Raw genomic sequence first — 22090 nt, 5'->3', positions numbered from 1 at the left:
TCATGACATACCTCAGATAAAATCTTCTGGTGTCACCTTCAGAACAAAACCCCACCATTTGTGATGACCCTTCAAGTCTCTACATAATAGCACTTGTACCTGCTATTCCCCCTTTGGGCTCCAACTTCATTTCTAGCTCTCTCTGTTTTACCCACACACAAGGCCCTTGTTTCTTCCCACTCTCCTCCTGCCCCCGGCTCATATATGCACAAACCAACTCATTCTACCTTCCCGGTCTATACAGGACTCTGCTCGTCCCCCGGAATGCATCTCTCCAGTATGTGCACAGTGCACCCTTCCTGTCCAAGCAACCAGGCCTGCCCTAATTTCAACCCTTATCATCACATTTGCTTGTTATTAGACAAGTTCACTATCCTTCTCGCTTGCTTTCTCTAGGGTTTTGACTGGAAGGAAAAGGACTGAACTTATTGCTGGAGAGGCTGCAAATTGTGCAGAACAGACACCCAGATATCTCTTCTATGTGTGCTGCTAAGCATGTGGCAAATTACACACACAGCAACATATGATCCTTTGTAGCACACATCAGCACTGTAATTTGCTGTCACAAATTGGTCTGTGTGAAGAACTCCACAGATCAGTAAAAAGCTGTGCTTTTTATTTTGATGTTTTTTGGGCAGTGTGAGGTGAAAGAAATATGGCTTCGGTGCAGAATTTATGTGGGGAGGGTAGGATGGGGGGGTGGTATGAGCCAAAAAAATCTCAATAATCAAGATAAATTGTATTGCAGTGCAATATTTTAAAAATCTAAATGAATGCCCTAAAATCCATGATGAACAGAATGTCAAAAACTTAAAGGAGAGCCTCCCTGGTGGCACAGTGGGTTGAGCGCAGGACTGTGAAGCTGTCCACAGCTTCTGCAGTGTTGGTTCGATTCCCGGCTGGCCAGGGAGAAGCCCACATGGTGCGTAGACCTCTCCTGCCGCCCGCTGCTCCCCTCAGCAGTGTTCTTCGGTCCTTCTGCCTGTTCTGCTCCCCGCTCTGGCTCTGGTGAATTCTCTCACCCTCCTGTGCTTCTGACTGTACCCAGTGCTTGTATAAATAAATAAATCTTTAAAAAAAAAAAAAAAGGAAATCCACCTATTAACTTCTTGGTCTTGGGTGAGTTGATATGACCATACCTCAGACTCTTCAATATCAATCATGGGACAGGAAGAGAGGCAGCTGTCTTGGCCAGGAAGTTGTAAGGATCAAATCCGGAGGATAATGTATTTGAACTACCTGTTGCATGGAAGACACCCAGAAAATAGTAGCTGTTATTCCAAAGAGTTTATTGAAATAACTCTGCTAAAGTGACAATATGTTTGTTTTTCTGTTTCTTTTCTCTTTTTGGTGGTGGTGGGGGTGTTATTTTTCAGGTTGTCAAGGTTAATATTGACAGTTCTCTCAATGTTGTTTGCCATCTAAACTTCATCTCGCAAATAAACATAAATCAATATTGACCAACTGGCCATCTCCCTGGTAGACCATATCCTGAGAATTTAGGTCCAGCCTGTTCCATCACAGTAGCTGAGGCCAATATCCTCCTCCTATGTCTTCAGCAAACTGCTTCATGAATCCAAATGACCAATCCCAGGTGTCCTCATTCCAAAATGATGATTGCTGGGTGGAGAGTCTGGAAGTAGGGAGTGGGGTGGGGGAATGGAAGAAGCCATTGCTGGTGTGAACACAATACCACCCTGTCGATTTCCACGGGAACTGCCCTCTTGTCTCCTGTGTGTGGTTGTAGGTTTACCTGCCCTCGAAGATGAGGAGTCATGGCAAGACCACAGATTAGAGGGAAAACAGAGATCTTCCAACTGCAGATCACAAACCAAGAATGGATTACTAAATTGTTTATCACAGAATATCAAGCTATCATGACTAAAAAAGGTACTAAAAGTATGTATATATGTGAAATATCACTCACAAAAAGGATGAGAATTATCTTGTAAATTTTCTGTTTCTATTACATAGACATACAAGTGTGCTGTGAAATATGTAATAGATACTTCATTGTGCATCACAATGAAAGAATTTGAAAGCCACTGGTACTGTGGTTAAGAGTTTGGGTGCTGCAGCCAAACTCCTTGGGTTTAAGTCCTGACCATGGCACTCACTGGCCATGAGACCTTAGCAATCGACCTTTCTTTCTGTGTCTAGTTTTTCCTTACATGTAAGATGGACTATCATAGCACCCTCTGCAAAGGGCGGTAATAAGGGTTAAATGAAGAATGCTGATAATGCTGGTAGAATAGTGCCAGGCACATATAAGCTGTTATCTTATCATCATTACTATCAGCAATGTCACCTCCATGTAATTAATGTATATGAAATGCCCAATACAGAGCCTGAAACGTAATAAAGGGTCAATAGTGATTTATCATTGTGAGGAGCACTTTTGTGATTACCATATTCCATTCTCCCCTACTTTGGAGCACACAGGAGGGTGACACTTCCCTACGCTAATGAAGAGAAGCAGGGTCCTGTGCTAGGTCTGGCCAGTGGATTGTAGAGGGAAGTGATGAGTGTCATGTCCAGGCCTGGGCAATTATTGCTCATTTGTGATTCTCCACTGTTCTTTTACTGTCTTGTTGCAAATCCTGAAGACTGATTTTGGAACAGCAAGTATAAAATCTGACAGCATGAAGGCATAGGTGTCTAAAAGCAGAGTATTTTGACTGGCTTATATGAATGTGAAAAGTCAGACCAGTGCAACTTCTATAGTAAAAATAGCACCGTAGATGGGACATACACAGCAAACAATGTGGAACTTCTACCCCGAATTCTTGAGTGACTGTGTAAAATAAAACCTACCACCATCCTCACCTCTACACCTGTGTCACACAGGCGGTGTTACTAAGCAAAGCACTTGCTACCTTCTGTCATGAGGGGCTCATCCCATGATGACCAGGATTTGAAAAATGAAAGAAGCTTCATTGAAAATTGATTGGCAAGGAGACAAAAGGAAAATTTGAAACTGCCTTCCTCCAGGGTTAAGAAAGAGAATGAGGTTCCATTGATTTTGGGGACTGGGGTTCAAAACAAAGGAGTTACATCTTGCTGGAGAAGGAATGGGTTAAGGGAAAAGAACTATGGCCTTGTTTGAAGTTTATTGGCTAGTTACAAGGCAGTTGGTGCAGGGAGAAGTATGAAGAGGCCTGTCTTCAGATAACTGGAGAATTGAACTTCTGTTGGTGGGTCCCTTCCCTCTGGGTAGACCCTTCTCTGCATTCGTGACTCCCTGCTCTAGCCAGCCTGCACTCAGTTCAAAGTCAGTCACTTCCACACAGGCTGAGGTTGTGTCTTTGCTGATAAGCTTTCAGGCTTTGCAAAAGCAAATATCAGAAAAAAATAGATAATTTTTTTTCTTTTCTGCATTAGACTCTGAGAACAAGTTAACCACCATTATAGTAGCATAAAACCTTTATATGTTTGTTTGTTTATAACAGTTTGATGGAGCTATATTTCACATGTCACATTATTTACCTGGGGCCTCCCTGATGGTGCAAGGGGTTAAGCACCATACTATGAAGCAATCCGCAGCCACTGCAGCACGAGTTCAATCCCAGGCTGGCCAGGAAGCAACACACACGGCGCAGCAAACCTCTCCTATCTCACCCGCTGCTCCCCTCACCAGTGTATTTCAGTCTATCTGCCTGTTCTGTTCCCCACTCTCTCTGGTGAATCCTCTCACCCCGCCCCCCACATTTCTGGCCTATACCCCAGCTCTTGTGTGCATAAATAAGTAAATCTTTTAAAAATATTTACCTGATTAAGGTATACAATTTAGTGTTTTTTCATATATTCACAAAATTATACCAGATTTCACAGAATCCTGAATACTAGGTTAAGGAGTTTTTAAGTTTTATCCTATGGAAATTGCAGAGTCAATAGGAAACTGCAACATGTGCTTATTAATGAAATAATCAGAAAAACAGTATTTCCCATCTCCTTTGGCTCCTTCCTGATTTTATCCATGTTACATGTGTTTTTTTCATGCTTATAATCATATCATGACTATAATTATGATTATAATTATAGTTATGATTTTTTCTTTCCCCATAGCATTATTTCATACATACTTTCTCTATATTCATATATTGTCTTCAATACAGATATGGCTTCATCTTGTTTCTTGCCATTGTTGGACATTTACAGTTTTGCTTTAGGTGCATAAAACTGTTTTTTCATACACTGTATGTGTATGTGTGTGTTTTCCTTTTAAATTATTTCCTCAAGATGAAATTACTGATACTATTGAACAAATTACTTATTCAGAGTACACTAAGGTTCTTATTGATCTTGATATGAATTAAAATTATCAGGCTGTTTCTCAGAAGCATTCCATTGAAGGTTTTCTAAAGCATAATTTTGTTCTGTGTGCAGTGGCATTTTACAAAGATTGCAGAAGCAAGGATCAATCTGGAGGCTATTACAGTAACATGTCTCAACTCTAGTGCTATCTTCAGAAGCTCCACAGGTCTGACTTTTCATGTTTGCATAATCTTGTCATAATTCTCCATTTTTAGACAGCTACCCCTTCATGCAGTCAGCTTTTATACTCAATCATTGTAGACAACAAAAAATAACTTCTAATAGAGTCCATTTCCCTAATGTAATAGATCATCCCTCTGTATATGCCAACCTGGTCACTCAAGGTGTATTGTTTTCCTAAGAGACTAGCCCTTTGAATAGTACCCTCGAAGGCAACTTCTCTAAGGGATCTTATGAGGGAAGAGGTGGGCTACTGCTGTTTTATTACAGCTAAGTTCCCAGCTTTAGGCTCAAATTAAAATTTTATTCTTCGAGAACAAATAGCATCAGAATTTGCCTTCTAATAATGACTTTTATAAAAGTCAAATGGAAAAAAATATCTGGACTAGTCTATTGTTATAAATTTTTCCCAGGGGCCGCTTTTCAGTAGTCATGAAATGGAAAATCACCGGTACGGGGTTTAGAGAGATCTGGCTCCTGATTTATTACCATATAAAGGAAGTGCCCACTCTTGCATAATTAGGTGAAAGATTCAAGAGTGATGGAGTAGAAAGAGCAGGGTTGGGTGGGATTGAACATCATGGAGAAAGGTGGTTGGAAAAGAACCAACATTGTCTTCAAAGTTCTTCCAGCTACTTTCCTTTGGATATAGAAACATGGAAAAGAATATTTTCCTGCTTAACAATTAGGCCTGATCAATTTATTATTTAGCACTTGATGCTAATTTGAAATGACTCTTGCTACAATATTAAAGTTAACTTTTTTTTTGTGGGCTTCTGCCTATTCACTTTTCTAAAGAGTTCTGCTAAGTTACTATATTGAAACTGGCCCCTTTGATAAAGTCTTCCTTTTCCAAAGATTGTTTTCTCTATGTTCTGGATCAAGCTTATGGAGATTTCCTAATCTCAAAAGACATTTCCTAATCTCAAAAGACTTGTACAGACACAGGGCACCTAGAATGGGGTGTGAAGATAACTCTAGGAAACTACATGCCCACTAGGCAAATCCAAACCTTGAAAAGGTTCATGCGGGGCCTCCCTGGTGGAACAAGGGGTTAAACAACCCACTATGAAGAAATCTGCAGCCTCTGCAAAATGAGTTCAACCCCCAGCTGACCAGGGGCAACATGCATGGTGAGGCAGACCTCTCCTGCCTTGCCCACTGCTCTCCTCAGCAGTGTGTTTCAGTCAGTCTGCCTGTTCTGCTCCCCACCCTGTCTCTGGTGAATCCTCTCACCCCCCTGCATCTCTGGCCTGCACCCCAGCTCTTGTATGCATAAATAAATAATTTTTTTTTTAAAGTTAAAAAAAAAAAGAAAAGTTTCTTGCAAAAAGATTGCAAGCCATTTCTTTGACAGGCCCCTCAATAAGAGCAAAGTGTGCATACTGCAGTCAGTATGATTTGTGCAGATTAAGGACAGGACATTGTTCAAATTTCCAAAGAACATGACCTGAGCTTGGATAATAAAGTCAGCTATCCTGCGTTCTTAAAAATGAAACACCAAGACGCCTTCCCAGTTGGTTTATCTATAGGGTGTCTGCTATTTTTGGTAAAGCGTTCATGTTTCCAAGTGCCACAGCAGCTGGACGGCATTGCTCCCTCTAACCCCTGCTGCGGGGCCTGGGCCGCAACCACAGCCCACGGAACCCGGGGCCTCTAGGACCGCGCGGAAGGCGCGTCCCTCAGGAGCCCCCCGGGCGAGCCTACGCGGCGGCGGCCTCCGCGCGGACCGACCAATCAGAAGCGGCCTTTGCGCCGCCGCGCGCCCCCTGCGCCCGCCCCCACAGCGGGCCGCGCCGGCTATTTAAAGTCGCCCGCGGTGCCGGGCAGGGCGGTCAAGCTGGGTCAGCGGAGCTCGCAGGTCATGGCCAAGCACGTCGCGCTCTACACCGGCGCCAAGATGCCCATCCTGGGGCTGGGCACCTGGAAGGTAGGCCCTGGGGATGGGGCTTCGGGCCCCGCGCGGCCTGGGGGCGGACAGGGACGTCCGGTGACCGGCGCGGCCTCGGGTCGTGGGCGCCCGGCCTCGGGGAGCCCCCCTCGGCCGGCCCCGCGGGACCGGGCGCTCACCTGCGGGGCGGGCCGGGCGCTCACCTGCGGGGCGCTCACCTGCGGGGCGGGCCGGGCGCTCACCTGCGGGGCGGGCCGGGCGCTCACCTGCGGGGCGGGCCGGCCGCTTACCTGCGGGGCGGGGCGGGCCGGGGCGGCCTTGGGGTCTCACGTGCAGGGTGGGGGACCCTCGCCGGAGGCCGCCCCCGCAAACCCTGGGCGGGTGGCGCCCCAGGCCGCCCTTGAAACGGGGTTTTCCCCGCCGGAAAACCCAGAAAGGGGCCCGAGGGGAAGGGGTGCTGCGGGGCCGGGGCGGGAGGAGGTGCGGGCGTTGGGCGCGGGCGTTACTCGCCCCAGGCACCTGTTGCGCCCGCACCTTTGTCTTTCTGCTCAACGGTTTATCCGCCTTTGATTCTGCGCTTACAGGAACGAGCATCTTAAGATAAACAGGAGATGGCAAATAATTAAGTGAGGTGGCTCGAGTTTGCCCGGGAGTTGCTCGTAGTCCCCAGTCCCCAGGAGAGGCGCTGAACCCCTGAACCCGGGCACCCCGGCGGCCTCCTGGGGTGGTGTCCTGTGGGGGGCAGAGCTCCGCAGGGAGTCTGGGCCCTGATGATACCAGCCTTGCAAAACTGTTAGCCTTGCGCCAGCTGTCTCTGGAAACTGCCACACCTCGGAAATCTCTTCCCAGCGCCCCAAAGAAATGGCTAGGAATAAAAAGGACAGTCTGGTCATCTGAAAATTAGGGAGTAGGAGAGGGATGATAATATTAGGGGATCTGGGATGAAGCCCCACATTTTTTAGCTTCTTGTAAGTTAGCTTTGGGGTATCGTAGGTTACGTGGAACAGTTATGACCCAGGCTTCCCCAGCAACTTTGAAGGTGGCCTAGTCAGGGAATGTTTATACACAGGGAAGGGGAGAGAAGACAAAGATTAGGAGCACCTTGAAAGGGTCTGAAATGCAACTGAGGGAGATATTTACCCAAAAACCTGCAGTCAGAAAATTAGTCAATAGAAGGTGAATAAGAAAAGGATCCCAGTTGCCTTCCAGAGAAGCATGTCTTGGCCAAAGTGACAGGGTTACATCTTTCCTTTCCTTCAAATAGTCCAGTGATAACTGCAGGGGTGGAGTTGAATGAGGACTGGGAGGGAGTGAAATTCCCACGGGGTCCAGGTTATTCCCTGAGCGGGGAGAGGGGGGAGCATGTGAAAAACCACTTTCTTGGCTGGAACATATTATCCCATCTGGGTGATGCTGCAGCAACACACACACACACACAAAACCTGAACAAAAGTTCCCCCAAAGGGTTCTTAATCCAGTGGCCTGCACTCCAGTGATTTCATTCCATTTTGTGTTTTTAAAATGATGGCCCTGAGCTATGGCTCGACATCTCAAGAGTAAAGAAGGCATAAACGTTGTTAAAAGAGGGTTTTCATCTTATCGTGTAATACCCAGAAAAAATCCACGTATCTTAAATAACATCAGAAGTCCGTCCATGCAGTTCCCACATTTGGTCCAGACTGTGTTCCTGCAGAACTCAGGGAGCATTGCCTTGCTCACAACTATTCCCATACTAATCTCAGCGCCCGGTATCTGGCAAGTAGTGGAAAGATGTGTATTGAATTAACAGGAAAGAGAAAGGTAACTTTAGATATGGGGGTGGAGAGGAGATGAGGTTTTCGGAGAATGGTGTGAAGGCATAAGAGGGTGAAATAAATGGGCAAAGTGTCTACTTGGAGTGAATTTCCTTTCTTTGTTATCTTAGATACAAAAGTTTTATGGGCAGATTTAATACTTCCCCCCGTATGTGTGCATGTGTTCCTTCACACACTGGGCTAAAGACAGTGTGACTATGTCCTCAGATGCGGTTCTCAGGTCTCTGATGGTCTCCAAGGTACTGTTCCTTTGAAGGTCTCACCCTCTGTCTTTGGAAAGAGGCTCTGCCTCAGGCCCCATGTGGCTAAGAGGATTTCCTCCTGGCACACTTGACATCTCCACTGGGCTAAAAGTTAGCCTAGCAGCACTGTTTGCTAGTAAGCCATTGAGACAGAGACTGGTTCTGATGCTCGCCCAGTTCTGCGACTGATAGTATTTTTGACCAAGCTGAAAAATTGATCCTTGTGAGTAGTCATTGCAGCTTACCCGCAGACCGCAAACCTGGGAACGGGAATGAATCTCTCGGCCTCTTTCCCATGATCTCCACACCTGCCAGGAGCCTTTGAGACATCTTTCCCTACTTGCCCCCTGGCCTTATACAATTTTAGCCCTTTGCACTCCACTGTCCCCTCTCAGGGGACATCAGAATTCTCGCATATCACTCGGATGTCCCCTCTCAGGGGACATTGCAATTTATTAGTGATTACGGGGAATTGAGGTTATCTCAACACAACTTTTTGAGACATGCATGTTTCCCTGAAGTTTCATCTTGAAATGGCACAAGAAATTAAATCAAAATATCGTAAAATAGTTCGGAGTGCAAAGGGTTAGTATTACAGATTGTACATCTGCTTGTGTCTGTGACTCTTTGAAAAGACACAAACCGTTGTATAAGTTAAGATTTCTTTTTTCCTAACAAACCAATTTTTGCCTCTTTGGGGGTGATATCAGCACCTTTAAGAATGTGTGAGTAGGGCCTCCCCAGTGGCGCAGCGGTTGAGCGCTGGGTTGCAAAGCTGCCCGCAGCCTCTGCAGCGCTGGTTCGATCCCCGGCTGCTCCCCGGCCACCGGAGGAGGGTCCCACATGCTGGTTCGATCCCCGGCTGCTCCCCGGCCACCGGAGGAGGGTCCCACATGGCGCGCAGACCTCTCCTGCCGCCCGCTGCTCCCCTCAGCAGTGTCCTTCGGTCCTTCTGCCTGCTCTGCTCCCCGCTCTGGCTCTGGTGAATTCTCTCACCCTCCGCGCTTCTGACTGTACCCAGTGCTTGTATAAATAAATAAATCAATCTTAAAAAAAAAAAAAAAGAATGTGTGAGTAGAGGAAAATGTGTGAGTAGAGGAAAATACATAAAGAAAATGTGCTGTGCCTTTCCCAAAGCTTGTAATGGTCTGAGATCCTGGAATGGGGAGAAGAGAGAGGAACTGGCTTGTGGGCTGAGTCAGTAACTTCGATTTTCTGTTCTGCTTCATCTCCCTGCAGGCCTCAATCTTGTGCTCTTGACAATGAAAGACATTTCAAAAAGTCCTGGTTCATCCCCCATTTGCAAGTGGAGACTTCAAGGTCTTAGAATTTAGATTGATTCAAATCCAGGGAGAAGGAAGCTAATCTGGGTTGTACTACTTTGTGATAAGGCAGCAGAAAAGGTCATCCTCACTGGTCAGCTCTTTAGCATTTGAAATCACAGTTTACATTATTATGCTGTAAAATGAATTTGGACATAATGAGCATGAACCCTGTGAGACTGGCCAAACAGTATCAAAGACCGACAAGCACACTTTCTGTTGACTGTGGGTAGTTCACATTCTCTGGCAGATTTTAAGGCTTGTTTCTTCAAAACTGCCAGTTCCTGGTCTCCCAGCTGTGCATACGGGGAGACCTGTGAGTGTCAGAAACCCCAAAGTGAGCAGATACAGCTTGCTCAAATTTACACACAGTGCATTGGGACCATCTTGTCAATTGATTAAATTAGAAACAGGGGTTAAATCTTTTCAGTCACCAAAATACTAGTGTTCAGTATCAGAATGCCTCCTTTTTTTGGTTATCGAGGTGCTAAACTGGCAACTAGAATGTTACCAGTGAGTAAGAGTTAGGGCAATTCAGGGGCCTCCCTGGTGGTGGCCTAGGGGATAAATCTCAGCACTATCACTGCTAAGCCAGAGTTCAGTCCTGGCCAGGGAGCTACCCACATGGCATGACAGGCCTCTCCCATCTGGTCCACTGCTCCCTTCAGCAGTGTATTTCAGTAGATCCACTTGTTCTGCTCCCCACTCTGTCTCTGTTGAATACTCTCACCACCTCCCTTCTCGCCCCCGCATCTCTGGCCTACACCTCAGTTCTTCTTTGCATAAATAAATAAAATAAATCTGTTTTAAAAAAGAATGAAGAGTTAGGATAATTCAAGGCTGGCTTAAGGAATCTGCACAATGTTTCTGCGTGCTTACCTGGTGTGCAAAGGGATCTGTGATTTGTAGGCCTGTTTCTGTAAAATTTTGCTTATTTTTTTTACACTACATAAATAAATCATAAAGGCAGTATTCCAGCACAGGCAATCTTGATTCAGATCACACATTCTTTATTGTATTTAAGCACACATTGTTCCTTTAGCTGTTGCTGAGACTGCTTTTGTGTTGTGGCCGCTGAATTGAACCCTGAAATGTTTTCTCTCTGGCCGCTTCAGAAGTTTGCCAACGCTTCTTCCAGAAGTTTCTCAATAAATTCATCAAAACTGGAATACATTTTGAGAATTCAGGTCACAAGGACCTGTTAAACTTGCATATAGTTGAAATGATTTGTACTTACGGTAAAAAACGGTAGAGCGTTTTGATCCCACTAGTGTTTAAACAAAACCACTTTAGATTAGTTTCTCTTCAATGCAGGTTGAATTTCTCTGAAGAAGTTAAATGATGCTTTTGGGTGGCAGCCTGATGATTCTTTCAAAGTTTCAGAGGTGGATGGTCTGGTTTTGTTTTGTTTCAATTAGATCTGAGTTCACTCACATCAAAAATTATGGCTCCCTATTTCTTGTTCTACAGCTATCATTGGCACACTGGTCTTCTGTTTTGCTTTGAGGTAATTGAGGTAATATTGGCTTACAACACTGTATGTGATTCAGGGGAATAGGCCACACCTCCTCAGATGTCTGTGACCACCTCACACCCACTACCACAGCACCTGTATCCCTTCATCTTGCATCACTGGGCCCTCGCCCCACTTTGTTCCTGCCTCCACTATCGCCTCAGTTTTGCAGTCATATTTCTAGACTTCGATTTAGTTTTCTCAGTTCCTTTGTGTTGTTTCTCTGTATTGTACATGAGTGAAATCATCTGGTATTTGTCTTATTTAACTTAGCGTCATCTCCTCCAGCTCCCTCTGTGACCCAGCAATTCTGCTCCTAAGTATCTACCCAAAGAATGCAGAAATACTCATTCTAAGAGATATGGGCACTCCTGTGTTTAGTGCAGCACCCTTGACAACAGCCAAGTTATGGAAACAACCTGTGTGCCCAGTGAGAGAGGAGTGGCTCAAGATGTTCTCATACTTCTTACCCATGATGGTTTTCTTCCCAAAGTGAAGCTCGCTGTGTTCTTCCACCCCCCTCATAGCAAAAGCAATGCCCGTTAACTAGCAAAACCTTATTTTAAATCAGAAAGAACACAGACACACACACACACACACACCCTTTCTCAGACATCCCTATGGTTAATACTACAAAGGACTCAATCTCTGAGCTACTTTGATTTTAGCACTTGTGCAGTTTAGAACCTTCTTTCTGGTTTGGGCTGTGGTTTTTCTTTTTGACTTGTGGAAGTCGTAGGTGGAGAGAGGTTATTATCTTGCAGTCACAGGCAAGAGCTGCAAGCAGAAAGGGAAGAGGATTCGATTTTACAAGGAGCGTGGAGAGGGGTTGCTGGTCAGCGTGGATATGCTGGCCTCAGGGTGCCGTGAACTCGGAAACAGGCAAGCCCACCTTGTGGAGGTGATGGGGCCACAGAGGCCAGGGCTTTGGAGCTGGAAGGTCCGAAAGGCAAGTGCCCAAGTCACAGGTCAGATTAATGGCTGAATCACCTGAAAACGTAATTTAACCCATAGGATGTGTACATCTCAGTCATTTCTAATTTGAGTGTTTCCTATACTGGCTTTCTGCAGGTTTGTTTAGACGTGTAGAAACATATGTTCTTGATTTACCTCCTTTTCAAAGTCTCATTCTGGACCACTCCCGTTGTTTGCGTTTTTAACATAGACATGAGTGGGGAGATGGTGTGACCATGTGTTAGCACCCCCAAGTTGATGAGTGGTTTAAAACCCTGTCTTAAATAGCCACCTGATTGTAGATAACGGCAGTTAATTCATTCTTTCTGGGCAGGTTTCTGATAACTAATATTGAGTGTAATTTGTGGATTCCAGTCCCTTCCCAGCCCAGCAGCCCTTTCCAGGCCCAGGGACTTGTCCTCTCATGGCCTCGTGGATGTCACGGGCGAGGACAGCCCTTTCGGGCAGCAGGGCACCTCTGTCCAGGTGCCAGTCTACATGCCTCTTACAACTTCATGACCATGGGCCACTCAGTAGCCTCTCTGTGCCTCAGTTTCCTCATCTGTAGAGAAGACAGCGTCCGCCAGGCCTGCGGTGAAGGCTGGATGCTGTAATACAGGTGCAACTGATCAGGACTGCTCCTGAAAAACGGGAGCTCTTGTTATTTTCCAGTGAGCCTTTGTGTGCTCACCACTGGCCAGGGGCCATCATGGCCTGGTCTTCCCTGAGCAGGCCTTCTGGTAACCAGCAGGCCAACCTCGGCCAGCCCTGGCTCGTCCACCCTGGGTCCTGCAGAGCACCTGGCCCCACACCTCTCCCCCACCCCATGGGTGCAGGTGGCTCCATAAAGAGGAGGCCAGCATGTCACCTCATTATAGGAGTCTTGCTGTACAGCGCCTTGAGTGCTTCACACGTAGCATATGAAATGCCCTCTGTCCTTGCTTCTCTTTCTTTTCCTTCTAAAAGGAGTGGATTTCCTAGCACCTGGGTCTCTAGCCAGTCAGCCCATTGTCCAGAGGAGGGATCGGGGGCAGCAGCTTCTAGTGGCTTCTCTCTGAAAGCATCACATGGACTTTAATTCAGTTTCGGGCCTGTTGTCCAGCAGCCCTGACCATTGCAAGGAAACAAGTCCAGCAGAAAAATAAGCATGTTGGAGGTGGGGATTCACTGACCTACAAAAGGTTGGCTGCCGAGCTGAGGAGCACCAGATTCCAGTGTGCCTCCCTCGCCACCTCTCACTCTCAGCCCACTGTGCTCAGCAGCTCGGGCCGCGGCCATCAGCACAGGCCCCCACAGTGTAACCACACGCAGTGGTCGGACCAACCAAAGTCCCTCGTGGAGTCTCGGCTCCTGCACCTGGCACCATGACCCAGGCCCCGGGGAAGGTGCCTCTGCCCCTCTGCCCAGGGCTGGCTTCTTGGCCCCCTTCCCTGAGCCCTAAGGGCTGGGCGGGGGACTGCAGGTGCAGCCTCCTAGGTCCTGCAGGGAAAGAGATGGCCAGTGTGTCTGCAGTGGCTCCCTAGTCTCAGCTGAGGGCCTCTAGCTTCGTGCGCCCTCCGCAGTGGTGGGCCCCTGGGCTGGCTCACAGGCTCGGGTGGCACACCTGTTCCCACTGGTCCGTGTCCCTCCTGCCACCTGTTCACAGCCCATGTCAAAACAGCAGATGCCTGCAGCTGCTGGGGCCCTGGGGAGTTTCTCTTTTCCCTCCTTTCTGCCCCGGCTCCCTAGAGGAATCTGGCAGCCTCTCATGCTTGTTCACTTTTCGCCTCTCTGGTCTGAGTCGGCGCCGCAGGACATGGAGTGTGCAGCCCGTCCCGAGCCGGGAAGCGCCTCTTCTCTACAGCTGGCCGCTCTGCTGCGGAGCTGGTCAGATGGTTGGGGCACCGGCTGCCCCGCGGGCTCCTCAGTGCTGACCAAGAACACGCGCTGATCTCCCTGCGTCCGTGTCCCCGCGCCTCGGGGTCCTTTCTCTCTGCTGATGTCTCTTCTTCAAGCAGATTCTCATGCGGGGAGAAGCGAAGCGCAGCTTGTTGAGTCTGCATCGGCAAGGACCCTGACTTGATGCTACTTTCCCAGAACCCCTTACAATAGGGCTTGCCGGTATCAGGACCCAGCAGGGAAGGGGGTAGCAAAGCGCAGGCCTTATTGGCCGAACTCGGAAACCAAGTGAGAACTGCAATACCCAGTCTCAGTGGGAATTTTGAAATACACTGAATATCTGTTTCTTGGTTTTTTTTCCAAGATGGATTTACTTATGCATACAAGAGCTGGGGTGTAGGCCAGAGGTGCAGGGGGTGAGAGGGCTCACCAGAGACAGAGTGGGGAGCAGACCGGCGGGCCCACTGAAATACACTGCTGAGGGGAGCAGCAGGCGAGTCAGGAGAGGTCTGCCGCGCCATGTGGGTAGCTCCCTGGCTGGGGATCGAACTCAGGCCACAGCGGTGATAACGCTGAGATTTAACCCCCCTGGCCACCAGGGAGGCCCAACACCCTGAATATGTGGAAATGAGGTGTCCCTTCTTGTCTTGGGAGCCAAGTAGCCTTTGTTGTGGGCTCCCTCTACGGTGCTGTGTGTGTCCAGTGCAGATGCGAAGGGGCGAAAGCCGGCAGTCTCTGCTGCTGTCTAGTGGTTGTCAGATTTTCCTAAAATGACAATGTGGCATTTCCTCGGGGCCCCTCTGTGCCCCCACCAGTTGGCAGAACTGCTTCCGAGACCTCCCTGATGGCCTGAGTTGCTTCCAGGCACAGGAACCTGGTGAGGTGCGGCCGCTCACTGCCCCTCCTGGGTTGTGTGCAGCCGACGTGTCTCCTTTGGGGCTGGTTTTAACTCCCTGCCTGGCCTGCCTGTCCTCTCAGTCCCCGCCGGGCAAGGTGACGGAGGCGGTGAAGGCAGCCATCGACGTCGGGTACCGCCACATCGACTGCGCCCACGTGTACCAGAACGAGAACGAGGTGGGGCTGGCCATCCAGGACAAGATCAAGGCCAAGGTGGTGAAGCGTGAGGACCTCTTCATCGTCAGCAAGGTACCGCTCTGCAGGGGGCCCGCCTGGGCTCTGCTCGGGTCTGTCTGGTTCTGAGTCGAAGTGGTACATCCTCCGGGGCCCCTTCATGCGGCTGGAGTTGTCACCGGCAGGCGATTCTCCCCCTGGAATCACTGACTCAGGGCTGCAGAGGCCTCCAGAGCTCACTTGTCCGCGACTGTCCCCTGGAAGGTCACTCCGTGTCTGGACCCGTTGGTGGGAGTTCTGCGGGTGGGTGCTCCCTGTCCAGGGAGTGACCGTTGAGGATGAACTCAGGACCGCCACTGCCCGCCACTGCCTTTGACCTGGAGGCTGCTGACACCCACAGTACTCTGGGGGAGCCGGGGAGGCTGGCTCCTGGTGGGGAGGTTGCCCTGAGAACTCACGGGTAGGGCTGAGGACCGGCTCGCTCACCTGTCCATTCAGTTTTGTGCCTTCGGAAGGTTTGGCCCTTCTCAACTAGTGGTTCCAGTGTCCCGGTGACATGGGTGGGTTGTGGGGAAGCAACGCTGGGCCTGTCTTGTGCTGCCTGGCCCCGTGCAGCGGTGATGAGCTGTGTTCTCTTGCCGGCGCAGCTGTGGTGCACGTACCATCAGAAGAACTTGGTGAAAGTTGCCTGCCAGCAGACGCTCAATGACCTGAAGCTGGACTACCTGGACCTTTACCTTATTCACTGGCCGACAGGCTTTAAGGTATGGGGCCCGGAGCTCAGGTGTGGCGAGCTCAGCCTTCTTTCCTCAGCATGCGCCGGTGGGGACGTGCTCTGCGTGTATCCTTGCTCCTCCAAGGGGCGTCCCTGTCCCTGTCCAGGGACCAGCCACAGCAGCAGCCTCTGTCTCGGGCCCACCAGGCCACCTGGCAACCGCGGTGATGCATGCTCACGCACTGTGTGAGGATCACAGCCCCTCGTCCCCTGGGGGTTGTGCCATTTAAACCTTGGTGACAGGTTTAAATGGCACGACTCCCGGGGACGTTTCTACATGTGACCAGACCATACCACGCAGGCCGTCATCGGCTCTCGGCCTCCCCACTGCCTCTGGCACGGACATGCTGCACACCCACAGCCAGCGCATGTGTGCTTGCACGCCCCATATTCTGCATACACGCCCCTCCTGGTGCAAGCTGCACAAGTGTGTATCAGCAGCCTGACAACTCCACACAGAGAGAAGCCCAGCCTTGCTGGGGCCTATGCCGGCTTCCAAGCCATGGGCTCAGTTTTTTGCTCTGTTAGCCACATCGAAAGTATGTGGGGTTGATCCTATAATTCTATTTTAGTGCGTGGCAGTGTGTTGGGGCCTGACTCTCATCCATGAAGGGGTTTTCATGATGAGCCAGTGAGGCTCAGAGTGGTGACGGTTCCAGGGGTCTGTGCTGCAGCCAGGACATAGGCCCCGAGGCCCTGGCCTTAAGTCCTCCTCCCGTGCCCTCCCAGGCCTTCGCCAATTGATCCCATGACTGAGAATTGTCTGTCTCCACCTGACAGCCAGCCCCACCCATTGGACAGAAAAAGTGTCTGTTTCAAAGGATGTAGCCCTCATCCCCCAACCCCAGGTCTCTGACGGGCTGGTACTTAGTGTATGTTTGTCTTTTATTGTGATGACAGCCTGGGAAGGAATTTTTCCCATTTGACGGGGAAGGCAACGTGATTCCCTGTGAGAACGACTTTGTGGACACCTGGGAGGTAAGGCGAGTCCCCCGTTGGACCCTCCACATCATGGTTGGTTCCCTGTTCTCCTGGGTAGTGGCCTGCTTTGCCATTTCCTTTCACTGCATTTTGTTTTTCTGTCCCTGTGTGACTCCTCCTATCTCATGAAAGCCCACCTGGCTTGTGTCTGGGCCTCGCTTGGCTGCTCAAAGGTCCCATTTGCTTGTGCTGAACAGTAAGGGCAGGACCAGTGCAAAGATGCTTCTGATCCTTGTCCTTGGGGGCCAGGTCAGCAGCAAGCAGACCTTCCTTTGACCCTCAGGCCATGGAGAAGCTGGTGGATGAGGGGCTGGTGAAAGCCATCGGGATCTCCAACTTCAACCACCTCCAGATGGAGAAGATCTTAAACAAACCTGGACTGAAATACAAGCCCGCGGTGAACCAGGTGAACACTGGCAGGGCAGCTGGCATGAGTGGGAGGCTGTTCTGTGGCTCTGGCTCTGGCAGTTCCTTCTTGTCCACATCACCCCAGGAGTAGGCAGGAGACAGGTCGGTGGGCACTGATTTATGACTCAGGCGGTGTGTCGAGCAGCAAAACTTGCCAGAGAGAAAGCCTTTGATTTCCACTGCAAAGATTCAGGTCTCAGGTTAGCAGCGCAGACCCTAAGAGCTTCAGACCCATCACAGTTGATAAATAGCCCAAGCCAGAACAGTCCCTCGGGGCCCAAGGCCATGCAGTATCCAGTAACAAGATTATTGTCGTCAATGTCAAGGACACTGGCTGGGAAATGTAGACAGTTGAGACAGCTCCGCTGGGAGATAGGACATTGGCTACAAGCTGATTTTCTGCCTGGGGAGGGAAGAGACATAGTTTGGGAGGACCTCCGGTGTGTCCTATCACCTGCTTGCACTTGCAGATTGAGTGCCACCCCTACCTGACTCAGGAGAAGCTAATCCAGTACTGCCAGTCCAAAGACATCGTGGTGACGGCTTACAGTCCCCTGGGCTCTCCCGACAGACCCTGGTGAGTTTCTCTGGAGTTTTCCCTGCCGCTGGTAAAGATTAGAAATGGCTAAAAGGAAGACTTTGGCATCGAGGGAAAGGCTCTGGAGCGAATTGGCAGTCTGCCCTGGGGGAGAAGATCTTGTTGGGTTTCCCGATCTGTGTGTCTAGTAGCAAGATGCCTACTCCTTTTCCAAAGACTGAGCGTTGAATCTGAGTGAGACTTGCGGGCCCCCCTCCGAGGTCCATAGGAGTTTGTGGTAGACTCAGTAATGCTGGCCGTGGAGGAGATGTTGGTTGCTCACTTGGCCATCTTTCTGTCTTCAGGGCCAAGCCTGAGGACCCTTCGCTACTGGAGGACCCCAGGATTAAAGCAATCGCAGCCAAGCACAAAAAAACCACAGCTCAGGTACAGCCGTTTCCAGGTGCTCATGACACAGGTTCTATCCCCAGAACTTCTGTTTTCATGGTAGCCCCTTAACCAGGAGGGTGAGGTGACTGAGCCCAGAGGTGCCCTCCAGGCAAGCACACTGGGAGCCCTGGGGTGTCGCAGTAGAAAGGGCACAGCTGGGAAGTTAGGAGACCGCTGTGTGCTCTCAGGGGTACTGGTCCCGCCACCATCACTTGCTCCCTGGGGTTAGCATTTGCCCTGAGCCTGGTCCTGTTGCAGTGCTCGCCACCTGCTGCATGGGAGTGTGCGCTCTCTCCCAGCTGGTGGTCAGACCTGGACACAGAAGTGACACCCGTGCTTGGTGGCCGAGAGCAGGTCTCTGGGCCCGATCTTGAGTCCCAGCCCCCCGCGTTGCTCCTCGTGGCCCTGTTGTCTCTGAGTCTCACTTTACTCACAAGTGACGTTCTGGGATTTCCCTCTGTGGGTGATGGGTGGACCAGGTTCAGTGAGATGCTCCTGTCGCTTCTTGGTGTACATACTCACACCCTGGCATTCTGTTGACAGGTTCTGATCCGGTTCCCCATGCAGAGGAATTTGGTCGTGATCCCCAAGTCTGTGACACCCGAGCGCATTGCTGAGAACTTTCAGGTAAAGGCCCCGGCTGGTCAGGGCATGGGGACGGCAGTCAGAAGTATCACTTGGAGGTGCTGGAGGGAAGGGCTTGTGCCGTGTAGTGCACAGCCCAAACACACGTGTTCTCTGCCGAGGGAGACAGCAAACTGAATTGAACTCACTCTTACCACCCGTCCCCACTCGACGCATACGGCTGTTTGCATGCTTTGATTTTCTGTGTTTGATTGTGGATTGTGGGTTGGATGCCTGATGACCACAATCAGTGACTGTCACAATAAAGACGGTCACAAGGAAGTCTGGGTGACCGAGTGCATGTGTTGACACTGAGTGCTGACACCACACTTCATCCATTCAGTGTGCCACAGCGTTATGTCTTTAACGCCTGTGCACACCCCACCTAAATGTGACACAGACAGGAAGTAGCATGGGCTGTTGAAACTTGGTGCCAGTCAACCCGACTCAAAAGAGGTTGCCCCAAACCTTCTAAACACACTAGCTGCAGAGTGCACTAAAATGGGGCATGCCTGTTGTATTTGCAGAGCTTACGGGATTTTGCTTTTCAGGTCTTTGACTTTGAGCTGAGCAACGAGGAGATGAGCACCTTGCTCAGCTTCAACCGGAACTGGAGGGTCTGTGCCCTGGTGAGGTGAGTGGGTCCCCGGGACGTGGTCCCGGAAGGTGACCAGATGCTGTAGAACAGATCGCCCGAGGCCGTCGCATCCACGGCTTGTTATCACAGCGGCTCTTACTTTTGCACATCACCTCGCTCTCTCGTCCAAGTGGAGCAGCAAACCTTTAAAATTGTGTTAGCCGAACTGACTGCCACAGGGCAAGTCCCAGAGATCTGCTTGGGGTTCTGTGGGTCCCCACCCGCCCCCACCAGGCTCACCGTCAGCCTCCCCTGAAGCCATCACATTTAGTGGCTCGTCTGAAACCAAAGACGGAGCTCCTTCCCCGCCTTGCTGGAGGGGTTTGCATGTAGCTGTGTCTTTCATAGTGACCCCCAGAAAGGGCTTCAGTAAGCAGTGGCGCTGGGGCCAGGACCCAGAGAGGCCACACGACGGAGACAGCCCCTCGGCCCCCCCGACTGCAGTCACCTGCGGCCCCTCCAGCTGGTTGCTTGCTTTCCCTCTGCTCTGTAGTTTGGGATCTGAGAGTGGGTGTGTCCACCACACCAGTGCCAGTGGATGAGAGCCTGTAGAATGGGGGCTCTGAGGCCCCCTGAGGTGCAGACCCCCACCCAGGAGCCTCAAAACTGGCTTTTTGCCGCCCCGAGGCCTTGCTCTCTTTCTCTCCGTAATTTATGGCCACTGTCTCTTCCTGCAGAGGCTAATATCTTCTTCTTTGCCCCTGGCAGCTGCAAATCCCACAAGAATTATCCCTTCACCATTGAGTTTTGAAGCCGTGGTGCCTGCTCCTCCCCGCGTGACCTGCTGCTGGTTTCCCACCTCGTTCTCCTATGTGCAGCACAGCGGGTCCTTACGTGTCCTCGGCGGAGCGTGCACAGCCCGCAGGCCCGCAGCAGCCGGGGGCTTGTCCAAAGAGCAGCCTCAGTGGAGAGGAGTCTCCCAGTTTCTCCACCCTTCCTTTCATCCAGCCGGGGAGAGCGCAGCCTGAAACCCCTTTCTGACTGCACAAGGTCAAAACAGTGCCACTAATAAGTAGGTCTCGACAGCTTGAAATTGTGATCCTTTCAGGTGAGCTGCTCGCCTCAAATAAAAAAGTGCTTTTGTGAGTTTGGTGTTTGTGTTTGGGTTGATTGGGACGACCCCCCACTTTCTGTCCCACTCACACTTTGCCCTGTTGATACCCACAAAGCCGGCCACTCACCCATGCACAGCAGTGAGGATGTGACGTCTGACACCTGTTTATTAGGGGTCCCTCACCCCAGCATTTGACCCATTTAGCTGTAGGGTGGTGGGTCATGCTGGTTCCATGTCGGAGTCTGGGGAAGAAGCTGACAGGCAGTGACATCTGGACCCTCCTGGGACACCCAGGGCACAGTGGGGCACCCAGGGCGCGCCGGCCCCCCAGCAACGGTGACTGATCTGCCATGCAGCCAGGGCTGAGCCTGGCTCACAAAGCCAAGTGTCACTTCACAAACGTGTTAGATGTCACCCCTGGGGACGTCAGCCATGTCGTTACTCCCTACTTGCAAGGAGCTGCTGCCACGAAGCACGTGTGCCCCCCCCAGCTCAGACAGGGGCTCAAACAGTCGGACTGTGTTGCTCGAAGCTGGGGAGGCTTAAAGTCTAAAATCTGGGTGCCGCGGGCTCCACTCCCTGAGGGCCCCTGTACTGACTTGCAGGCAGCAGCCACCTCACAGTTGTCACATGACTAGGATGAATGCTTGAAATGGTTTCAAAAGCAAGGGTCTTTTTCTTAACCCCTTTTTTACTTTTACAAGTTGCCATTGCCTGCTTTTATTAATAACATCTCCTGACCCAGAATTATACTGGCCAGCGGCCAGGAACAGCTCCCGGCACAGAGCAGCTCTCGTAGTTATGGTTGCATGAACGTGTGAGTTAAGAGCCTTTGTTAGGGTGATTAGTCAAACCTAGTGTGAAATCCATGTATCTCAGACCCAGCACTCAGTTCTCAGTAGTGGCCCAAACTACATAAGAAGGTTCTACCTACACAGAGTTCTCATTACTTCTCTGCTCTCCCCAATCCAAGAGCCCGGAGCATCCTCTAACCTTTCAGCCTACCTGCTCCCATTCTGTAAAATGTCTCCCTCCCAGAGGTCATGAGGATTAAATGAGATGATCAATGTAAACCCCTATCCCCGGCCTTGGACATGACACTTAATCTGTGCTAGCATTAGTGTTGGGATTGATAATCATTATAAATAAGTGTCAGTGGCAGAAGCAAACCCATCTGTCCCCTCACAGTTTGCAGATGGGGAGCAGAGTGACGCCTAGAGAGGGGCTCTTTCCTTTGCAAGAGCAGCACTTTCTCTGTGGCCTGGACTCTGTGCAACCTCACGCACAGGAAAGGCAGCTCCTGATAACGTTATCAGTGAGCAGGCCACTGCAGACTTTTGTTTCCAACCTCAAGGACTATGGCAGAAAGAATGAATCCTAGAAAGAAAAGGCTCTTCAAATGTACGTAGGAAGTATTTTTTCCATACTGACACATGGAATCATAGGGCTAGGCCGTTACCTAGTC

The 22090-nt window shown here is 50.2% G+C and overlaps 1 protein-coding gene across 1 annotated transcript; it reads left to right on the top strand.

The window, feature by feature from the left end:
- The first annotated feature begins 6299 nt into the window (after positions 1-6299).
- Positions 6300-20682, top strand: AKR1B1 (aldo-keto reductase family 1 member B). Its single transcript, XM_037513454.2, has 10 exons — positions 6300-6424; positions 15087-15254; positions 15827-15943; positions 16855-16932; positions 17219-17341; positions 17814-17920; positions 18226-18307; positions 18854-18937; positions 19486-19568; positions 20280-20682. Exons 1-10 carry the CDS (start codon positions 6359-6361, stop codon positions 20320-20322), a joined length of 951 nt encoding a protein of 316 aa, XP_037369351.1. The 5' UTR covers positions 6300-6358; the 3' UTR covers positions 20323-20682.
- Positions 20683-22090: the final 1408 nt, after the last annotated feature.

This window comes from Talpa occidentalis, unplaced genomic scaffold (assembly GCF_014898055.3).
Source record: "Talpa occidentalis isolate TD23 unplaced genomic scaffold, MPIMG_talOcc4v2.1, whole genome shotgun sequence".
NCBI lineage: Eukaryota > Metazoa > Chordata > Mammalia > Eulipotyphla > Talpidae > Talpa > Talpa occidentalis.
Note: the sequence above shows the minus strand (reverse complement) of the source record. Positions and strands in the feature narration are given on the sequence as shown.

What these genes read in the sequence shown, in the direction of transcription:
- AKR1B1 (XM_037513454.2), top strand. Translation starts at nt 6,359, where the DNA reads ATGGCCAAGCACGTCGCGCTCTACACCGGCGCCAAGATGCCCATCCTG. An exon ending in GGCTCTCCCGACAGACCCTG is followed by an intron (nt 17,921 to 18,225) that starts GTGAGTTTCTCT and finishes TTCTGTCTTCAG; the next exon opens with GGCCAAGCCTGAGGACCCTT. An exon ending in AGGGTCTGTGCCCTGGTGAG is followed by an intron (nt 19,569 to 20,279) that starts GTGAGTGGGTCC and finishes TGCCCCTGGCAG; the next exon opens with CTGCAAATCCCACAAGAATT.